Source organism: Embiotoca jacksoni, unplaced genomic scaffold (assembly GCF_022577435.1).
Source record: "Embiotoca jacksoni isolate LCO1_2020_lvr unplaced genomic scaffold, fEmbJac1.0.p SCAF_4, whole genome shotgun sequence".
Taxonomy (NCBI): domain Eukaryota; kingdom Metazoa; phylum Chordata; class Actinopteri; family Embiotocidae; genus Embiotoca; species Embiotoca jacksoni.
Genome location: NW_027185392.1, coordinates 13,347,878 through 13,358,268, shown reverse-complemented (window position 1 = coordinate 13,358,268; position 10,391 = coordinate 13,347,878). Strand labels below are relative to the sequence as shown.

General features: G+C 37.4%; 1 protein-coding gene across 4 annotated transcripts in view; it reads right to left on the bottom strand.

The window, feature by feature from the left end:
- Window positions 1–2,693: 2,693 nt before the first annotated feature.
- sh3gl2a (SH3 domain containing GRB2 like 2a, endophilin A1) overlaps window positions 2,694–10,391 on the bottom strand; it is a 40,851-nt gene continuing 33,153 nt past the window's right edge. The window contains exons 7-12 of one of the 4 annotated variants that reach the window (XM_069168480.1): window positions 10,103–10,206; window positions 9,792–9,907; window positions 9,000–9,014; window positions 8,341–8,352; window positions 5,450–5,461; window positions 2,694–5,316 (exon numbers count right to left, since the gene is read on the bottom strand). In XM_069168480.1, coding sequence (XP_069024581.1) covers window positions 5,120–5,316; window positions 5,450–5,461; window positions 8,341–8,352; window positions 9,000–9,014; window positions 9,792–9,907; window positions 10,103–10,206 — 456 coding nt within the window. In that variant the 3' untranslated portion in view covers window positions 2,694–5,119. The remainder of the gene's footprint in view (window positions 5,317–5,449; window positions 5,462–8,340; window positions 8,353–8,999; window positions 9,015–9,791; window positions 9,908–10,102; window positions 10,207–10,391) is intronic. The other 3 variants (XM_069168481.1, XM_069168482.1, XM_069168483.1) reach the window with 3 other exon arrangements.

The window sequence follows — 10,391 nt, the reverse complement described above, 5'->3', positions numbered from 1 at the left end:
CTATTTTGTACCCCTTAGGTCCCTGCGGAGGAAGCAGAGGACTGTCTGGTGAATCTAACTTGGTGAAACATACCACGTATGTCACTGCTATCTGCCACAGAGTGTTTCCTAAAGCGCGGGAAGACAGAAAGTAAAGAGGGTCCCATAGTGATGGGTGACATTGACCTCTACTTGAGTGTTTTAATTCTAGCATTTAAGGACCTTGAGGTGATCTCATGCTAGGCTTTTCATTCGTTGGACAAAGTACAAATCCTCATTAGTCTTTTTAGTCCTTCGCAAACTCCAGATTGCACAAGGAAGAAAGGTCTGATCCAAGGTCCTACTGATTGGTCAAAAGTTCGCATGTGGTGAGGCAGACTGCAGGTGGAGAGTGAAAGCGAGAGAGTTAGGCAGTAGGTTGCCACCAAGTGGTGTCACCCATTGATTTGTTAACTATCAGGCCTTGAGCTTGGATTTTGGCCGTTTCCATCTTCCTACTTCAGAGCGGTTTGGCGCCAGGACGAGGTGGGGAGGAGCGATTGGTGTATCTGACTCGATCGGATTAGAAACCGGATGACATTAAGCCCCGCCCACCTATAGCGGAAACCTGACTGCACCAAAAGCCATGTCCACTTTTATATACAGTCTACGGTTGCCACTAGACGGGGCCTGTCTCATATCTTCATCCACTCTAAAATCACATGTTCCAGTGTTATATCTTCAGGGAGGTGGCTAATGCCATCCAGTTCATTACTAGCCCACAGTCGAAGCACATATCCAGCTGAAGACACAAAGGGCCTAAGCTCGTCCACGAGGCCTCTGAGGTTGTCAGCAGACTCCGGAGAATGTTATTAACATAGAAACATCATATTTTAATTGAAGACCAGACCTCATCTTCTTTCTGGCTAGCTTCTCTTGCAGGACACTACTCTGCAGTGCTTACATCATCTCTAATGGATGGTAATTAATGATATGTGCCAACATTTCCTGCTATGGACATAGGCAAAACATATGATATAGAAATTTGACAATTTTATATTATTACAGCTGTCTAGAAATATTAAGAAAACATTCACAGTGCAATTCAGAACAATACATCACCTCTGCAGTAAAGCCTTAAAAAAAAATGACAGACTACATTTAACAAAGTTTAAACATGAGCTTGGCTGTTCCTCTTATGTCTGTTGCCGTTCTGTAGATCCTCCAGTGTAGACAGACAAAGGCCTGGCGAACAGGAGACAACATGTTGCTTTAAGGTGAGTATGAATGTTTATCAACAGTATAAGTTTCTGCTTTGCAACAGAATGGCCAACTGTGTAGGCGCACACTCCCTGTCACTCAATATAATAGGATAGAGTAAGAACCCCCTTGACCTTGCACAGTGCCCATTGGGAGAGAATATGAGTGAATGCATTCAACCTTATAATGACAGGGCAATACATGTAAAATGTACCAAATTTTGAACTGTCTTAACTTCAGAGTAATATTCTTCTGTAAACTGGATGTTTGCCGAAGTTTCAAAACCCTTACTCAGTCCACTGTGGTCAAATTTAACTCTGGTCAGGCATTCAGGACTGTGGTGCCAGACTCGTTTTATATTTTTCTCACTGTGCTACTTCTCTTCCAAACCATGAAAATTCCCATTCATTGATAATGGTCGTATATGTCCCTGATGTCTCGAGCTAAAGTCAAATCTGAGCAAATAACATTTATTTACATATATATATATATATATATGAATTTGGATTTGGTTTTTCATTTTTAATTCTGAGGTTTTGAGAGAAAAACTGATTGTACAACCCCGTTTCCAAAAATGTTAAAGTTGCAATTCAACAATGCAAATGTTACTCAAGTAAAAGTATATGAATATGATTAGTAAAATATATTTAAAGTACCAAAAGTAATTATGTAGCACAATGGCCCCTCTTAGATTTATATTTGTATAATATTAAAGACTGTTTTAGTGGCATTTTGAAGTTTTATGTGTGGCATTGCATCATATTTAATATATGTTGTGCTTGTAAAACCTTTTTCTACACAGTAACTTTAACAGCTGAATAAATGTAATGGAGTAGAAATTACAACATGTCCCTTTGGATTACAGCAGAGAACACTATAGAGCTTGCAATAAATTTTGCAGTACTTGCACTAAAGTAGAACTTGAGGAAATATAGTTACTTTCCACCACTACGCCAGCTGATTTATAGTATTTACAACAGCTCTGATATAATTCTTTGTTTGTTAAGGCTGTAAAAGATTGCATTGTTTATCCCAGTTTACACATGCATACAGTGTGTTTAATATAATTTTGGAGCCTTAAAGATGCTTTAAGATGCAGTCATGACTCTGATAGTGTTGCACTAGCAGGATTATTAAGACATTTCAGTTTTGTTGGAGGTATACAAAATAATTTCCCACCTGACCTATTTTTTCCTGTTTGGATTCTTACAAGACGACATGAAAGAATCCACCAGGAAAATGAATAATGCATCGTTCTTCTATTTGCTGAGCCAAGTCCCTGCTGTGTTTGCTCCATGTAATGAAAATATGGCTTGAGAACTATGGTGAAGTAAAATTGCTATTTAGTATGATATGAAATGATTTCGTCTTGAGCTCAGGTTTGAATCACGATTGTAAAAATGTTTCAATTCTAATAACAAATTTCTACCTGAAAATCCAAAGATGTGTGTATAAATGGAAATTCGTCAGGGCAATAACCATTTCTTGGTATTTATTTGAATAAATTACATTGACTTATCACATTTTTTTCTTTACATTAAGCATACAGTTTTAGAATATCCAGTGCAAGAATAAAATAAAACAAAAACAGAAAACAAAACAAAACAATCCAAAGACAATCATGTGCAGCACAGAGAATCCCTCTTGTCGTTATTTTTGGGTAATATACGGTATATATACATCTATACTGTATGTGTATACTTTTGTCACAGTTACAAAAATAAGATACGTTACTGTAGATGCGTGACTATACACACAAGGTGAAAACAAAACACAAAAAGCTGTACAGTCCTCATTGAGGGCAAAGATACACACGATTGTTAAAAAAAGTGAAGAGAAAAAGAAGGAAGGAATTGTTCCGCCCTTAAAAAATAAATAAATACATGACCTCTTCGAACTGTATCGCTATTCTTCCCCAGCCAACTAAGTATACTGTCTGTTAAAGTTGTGCTTCCCTTTGAAAAAAAAACAAAAAACACATAATATGGGTTATCAGTTGATTTAGCATCACTTATTGTAAATCTTCTGTATGTAATGAATTGATCCTTTTATCAGAGACGCCCATGTTTGTTTTAATGTTGAACACTGTCAGAGACAGTATATATTAAATACCTCAGCATTAGAGGTACTCTATAGCCCCGTCCCTATGCAAACCCAAATAACCCCCCTCCCCCCACACACAACATTACTTCAAGATGGGTGAAATAATAGTATTGCTGCTGTGCAGACTATTTTGCAGAAAGGTTAATACATCGTCGACATTGCAGAGAATAAAACCTTGGGGGGTAACGTGTGCACTGTGGCACCTGCTCACCTGACTAAAACATGTAACTGGGTTGGATTGTGTTCAACATCATCAGTGAAAAATGGGAAAACAATGTCACACAATACTGCATACAAGCATATGCTAGGTCAGGGAAATTTAAACATCATGGAAAACAGTTTTTTTTTCTGAGGTCTAATATGACATGGAATGGGGTGGGGATGGGGGGGGGGGGGGGAACAGTGGCTTTTTGTCTGTATTATCATGAAAAAAGGTTGGTTTTTTTTTAGTAAAAGTTGCATCATTTCAGTGAATAAAAAATTCACACCGAGAAAAAACAAATGATTTCTCATTCCACTCAGCCGTTTGTGCACTCCTTTGTCCTCCTTATAAAGTATTCACATCTAGTATCGTCTTAGGCAATGGCTTATACAGCTAAACGACAGAATACTAATTGGACTAGTAGGAATGCAGCAAAACGAGCTACACCTTCAGTTGCAGCAAAAACTGGTGCCCCAATGACCGATTAAGTCCTATAAGTTATTATATCACAATACATCAACCATTTTTCACGTTGCTGATAAAATACATGTCAGAGGACTGAAACTTATGCACCATAGTTTTCTTACATCACTTCAAACAGTTTAAACTTCACAACTTGTGTTTTTGCAAATCATGTCACCACTTCACTAATCACTGGCTCAGATATGTAATGTCACATACTTAAGAATACAGTTTCGCCCCCTCCTCAGAGAATATCAAAGCACTAGAAATTGCAAGATTCACCCTGTAGCATCAAACAGATCCGCTGACACCTTCTATTGGAGTTAATACAGGTTTTCGCAGATAACTTTGGTATCTAAGATATATATGACCAATCACGCCCACATGTTGATATGTAAAAAATTAAAATGCTTTGGGTAATCTTGGTTGTCTGCTTAATGAATATGTCTACAACTTCTGTCAAAAGTCTGTATAGATAAAATGGGAGGACATCCATTGGACAGACTTTTTAGGGCATCACAGGGACATGGTTTCTTCAGAAACTGCCCGAGCATGTCAAGACGACTACCGATAAAATGCGGAATATTTAAAACAAAACTACTCTGTTCAACATATTTTCTATAAGATAAAACGTTTAAAACACTTGAAACCATGCTTGACCTACAGTCTCTAACAACATGAAGCACGTGGACCTTTTTTTTTTTGTAGTATGTGAGAGAAAAGTTTCTATCTACTGTTGAGGTTTCCACAAAATACAGTGAATGAGAAGTGTTATTTTGCTAAGCTGCTCTGATAAACTCATGACGGACTGACAGCCAACTTAAACTGAGACAAAAGCTGGGACAGAAATGGATAAATAACTATGGAAGCCTGAAGGTACCTCCGGGGTTTAGGGGAAGCAACAATATCAATGCTCATTTATTCTCATTTTCTTTTGAAAGGTTTTACGCTCATTTGATGCATACTTGCTTTAATTCATCAATCTTGCTCACGTCTTCGTTGGTTATAGTGTTGTTGCTGCTTTAACTCCTTTGAAGCGGAGCAGAGGTGGTTAGTAGGAATGTTTAGGGAAAAGGTTACTGAAAATACTGGGGGGAGGAACTGGGGGCCAGGATCTGTTGCAGTCGTCACGTCCTAGTGGGGCAACGGCACCAGGATATCCACGTAGTTGATGGGAAAAAAGCCTGAGTTGCCGTGCAGCATTCCCTCGTACCAGTTGTCATCGATCTTATTGGTAAGGGTGATGATATCACTCTCCTTGAAGCCCAGCTCACCTTCATTCTCAGGGTCAAAATCGTACAGTGCACGACAGCAAGGCTGGTCCATGGGGGCTGCAGATAACGAAGAGAGAGTTGGAGAGATAAGGAAAGAAAGGCAGAGTTAGGAGATGCAATAGGAGGAGATAAGATGCTGCACATAGATTCAATACATAGTGATCACAAGAAAAGCTTGTGAAAGGCTCACCTGGAGACCTGGCTGAAAGAGGGGAAAAGAGGAGGAGACAAAGCAAAAGAGACACAAAACATGCCTATCAGTGATTGCAAATTAGAATTAAGCAAAGTGTTTAAAGGAGCAGTTTAATATTTTGGGTAATGTTCTCGTGTATTCTCTTTCAGGTTGAGAGTTAGATGAGAGGATCAACTCCGCTCTCATATCCTTTGGGTTGTTTGTTGGAAGTTCGTTTTTTAATGTGAAATTGGCTCATTGTTGTGACGGAGCGTTAGGCCTCAATAACAAAAAAACCCCCAATGAGAGCAAAATTTGTTTTGTTTTTTTCTTCTCGAGAACAAAGTTGAACTTTCAGGATTAGTTCCAGGCATACCAAAAATTCTGATCAGAGAAGGTTTGTTTTCTTTGCATTTTGAAAATATAGTCAAAATGTTGACAAAAATGTCAACATCTCAAGAAAACAGTGAAAATACTGCTTTGATAATCAAGTCAAAATTTCAAGAATAAAGTCGACTTCTCTGGTCCATCAAATCAAATTAGGAGAGCGATCAACCTTAAAGTCCCAACCTTTACTTATTACTGCTCCGTTCCTTTGCAGAAAAAGTTTCACGAAAACACTTTTATTCCCCAAATTTCTACTCTAATTTGGAAATATTTCATTTATTTTTTACATTTCAACTTTAGTCTTAACATTTTAATTTCTTCTTGAAATGTTGTTTCCCCTTAATTCTTGACATTTCAATCTTGGATTTCAACTTCATAAAATTATATTTCAACATTTTGTCAACATTTTTACTTTATTCTTGAGATGGTATTTTAACTGTTTTCTTAAAATTTCCACTTTATTCTCAACATCTTGACTGTATTCTCAACATTTTTACCTTATTGTTGATGTGGTATTTCACCTTTATTCTTGTCATTTTAACTTCATTTTTTGATTATTCACTGAATTGCGACTTTATTCACAAGATTTCCATTTTGTGTTCTCAACATTTCGACTTTGTTCTTAAAATGGTATTTCACTATTATTCTTGACATTTTGACTTCATTCTTGATGTTTCCACTCTATTCTCAACATTTCCACTTAATTGGCAAAATGCTATTTCAACTTTTATTTTCAACAGTATCATTTTATATATTTATTTTGACTTTTTGTTTCCCACATTCGCACTTAATTCCACTTTAAGTGGTATTGCAACATTTCGACTTCATTCCCGAAATAAAATGAATAATAAATGAACTTTTTTCTCTGCATTTAAATGTAATCATCAACATTACAACATCCTTCTCAAAATGGTATTTCAACTTTATTCTCAATGTTTTGACTTTTTATTTTCAACGTTCGCACTTGATTCTCGACATTTCCACTTTATTCTCAGTGGTATTTCAACAATTTCATTTTATTCCCAAAATGTTATTTCACCTATATTATCCACATTTTCTCTTCAATCTTGTCTTTCCATTTCTACAAATAGTATTTTAACTTTTAAATTCAAGTATTACATCAGTAAGAGTACAAACATGTACGAGTAATAAGTGTTAGTATACTGTGGGAAGTATGATATTTGGATAGGCAACACAAATGTGAGATTTATGCTTATGGAAAGTGGCTGCAAACAGTTAGTTTTTTTGGTATTACAAAAGAAATGTCTCAATGATGAAAACTGGTTGTTATGGCCAATGAACAACTGGTTAACTGGCCCACCTGCGTTAAAGAGCAGTGTACGTTTCCCTGGAATTTTATAAAAGGCCTTTCAGACTTGAACGGGGCTAAAGCAAACCGCTAACCTGGCCCTGTCCAAAGCTATCCACTAGCCTGGCCAGGTTAATGAGGCGCAAAGCTGTGACGTGTACGGAGCACAGAGAAACTGTAACCTTTGAGTAAATACTTCAAGTTTTGTCGCTTGATCAAAATCAGCTCCTGAGTTACACATGCTTTTGGGTCTGGGATGTTTTATACATCTGAAACTTGAATGGAGAGTGCAAAATTTGGGACACATTTTTGGGGAACTCAAAGAAGTAGCAGGGAGCCATATCCAGTGAGTAGGGGTGGTGAGGAGCGATGATTGTTTTATTGTGGGCAAGAAACTTGTGCGTTTTCAATGCGCTGTGAGTGGGCGCATTGTCATGTTGAATAACCCAAATGCCATCGCACCACAGTTCAGGTCATTTGCATCAAATGTTTTCCCTCAGACGCATCAGAACGTCACATCAGAACTCTATGTTGACAGATTGACCCTGCGGGATAAATTCATGGTGCATCACCCAGTGAATGCCCCCAAAAAATCCACCTTGTTGCCCACCTGACCTGATGCGCCTTTTTCAGTAATGTTCCCCCTTAGCAAACGCAAATGTCACTCAAAACACCTCTCCTGGCAGATTGCTTTGTTGTTATAGGTTTCCTGAAGCATTTAAAGGGTCTCCGTTGCCAATTTCTAGAGTTAAACACAAAATTTGATGTGCGCCCACTGGTCATGCCCACGGAGAAATCCTGAACCACAGTGCACATGAACAAGCACTTACAAGAACATGTGAAAGTCGGGTGCTGATTTTGATCAAGCAATTACATTTTTATCACTTACTAATTAGGTTTATAGCTTCCTCCTGCCCCGCGCATGTCATGGTGCTGCACATTGTTCTCGCGCAACAGGGGCAGTTTCAGAACTTACTAATCAACCCTCTTATCTTATGTAAATAAGAACATTTCCCAAAATGTTAAGCTACTCCTTTAACATTAAAAGAAAGATAAGTAAATGAGAAAAAAAACAGGGGTTAGACAGAAACAGGACTGCGAACAAAAAATGCAGACAAAAAATACACTTATTTAACAGTCCATTTAAAGAAGAATATAAAAAATAAGAGTGACAGAGAGAATTTGCATCTCGCTCCAGGTCACTCTTGCTCACCTGGAGATCTTGCTGCAAAGGGGAAAGGAGAAAACAATGATGAAACAAGAATTTTAACAATCAAATTTTTAGTTGGGGAAATCATGAACTGATGGACAAACACAGTAGGTGTTAGCAATGATGAGGTCAGCAAACAACATAGCAAGAGGTAACGCAAGTTAGACAACAAATTTGAGGTGAAGAGGCACACAGACCAAGGAACAGGAGGATAAGACAGATCAGAGAACAGACAAGAGAACAAAGCAGAAATAGCAAATGCTCGTCCACTCATAAGCTTTTTGTCATTGTCGATTGGGCATTGTTTGAAAGAGAGCAGATGACACTTGATTTTCTGCTGTTTTTTTGTTTGGATCATTTAAGAGAAACAATTTTCTTACAATGAAAAAGAAGTGGATTAAAAAAAAAAAAACATGAAAGATGATGAAGAGATATTGTTGTATCTCTCCGGGATTCACTTTTGTCTCACCTGGAGACCTTGCTGCAAAAGGGGAAGAGAGGGTGGTGGGGGGTGGGGTGTGTGTAGGGGGGGTGGGGGTGGGGGGGGATTAGTTCTGAGTTTTCAGTGTAAATGAGAAGATGGTTTTGGAGAAATGAGGTGATGAGCTCACAGACATAGAAACAAATTGACAGAAATGAAGCACAAGTTTGACTTGGCTCACCTGGAGACCTCGCCCCTAAAAGAATAAACAAAAATCATAGGGGGAAAGACAAGAGTACAGAGTTGTATTTATTTATTCTGGACTGATGGATATTCTGTTCAGGTAAGAACTGTTCATAAATGATGGGAAAAGAGCTTGGAGAAAGAAAGTTTAAATTAACAAACACAATAAACGTACTGTAAATTCTCAAATACATTTTATTTCTTTTATTTGAAATAAGGTGCTCTATTCTCCTCTTTTACATTTCTCTTCTGCTGTTTGAAAAACACTTGAAATTGTTTTCTTTAATGTGGATGAATGCATGTTATAAATTTGATGTAGGAGGGGGCTTTTTTTTTTTTTTTTTTTTTTTTTTTTTTTACCCCAAAAGGCTTTTTATTATGAAGCATTTACAGGAAGCATTGCAATTTAGTTGCTTTATATTAGGAAATTAAAGTCAATGTGTTGTACTGATTTAGTATGTGCTGTGTATGACCTTTATTTGTCAGTAAATACTCACCAGCATCAGTATTGGTTTCTATTTGAGAATTTACAGTCAAAATTAAAACCAGAAAAGGTTAAACATGAGAAATAAAATAAAATAATAGAAACGAGCCCAGAAACTATCCTTTAAATACTGTACTATAAAATACAAAAAAAAAAAAAATTAAAAAATAAATAAATAAATAATTAAAATTTTCTGTCTCCACATTAACTGAAACTTGTGAGATTCGTCAGTGCATATACAATAAAGTATGAGGTATAGTTTCTGGACGTGTTTCTGAACAGTGAGGTTTGTATTCTGGGTCTCACCTGGGGAGCGAGCACTGTGGATGCCTCCATTGTGGTTCTCACTAATGGAAAGGTCCATGGACGTCCGCGGTTTAGGAAGGTACTCTTTTCTTGGTTTGACAGCAGTATCTCTTATTCTACAAAAAAGAAGACAAAGATTCCCTCAGAGCACAAATAACAAAGATTAAGATTGAACACATTCGATTCCTTTGGCTGTGTTTCGTCAATAGATCCTGTTTCAGTGAATCCTGTGACAGTCTGTATGTTATTGGAAGTACATCTAGCGACTAAAACATAAAGGCCCAGTGGGAGAGTTAAGTGTCAAGACTGACCGTTCATCGATCTTGCTGGAGAGCTGTGTGAGGATCTCAGCAGCTCGGCTGTGATACTCCACCTGAGCATGAACCAATGAAGCCAGCTGGCTCACCTGTTCAATCTGTTGACAAGCACAGAAGAAACACAGGAACTACTACACATCGACATATTTAGCTGATGATTTGCAATGTATTCAAACTTGGGGTGTTTTTGTCATTAATCTCTGAATTATTTTTCTCAATCATTTAGTCTATGAAATTCAAAAAACAGTAAAAAAAATAAAATATTTTGAAAGCCCAATGTGAC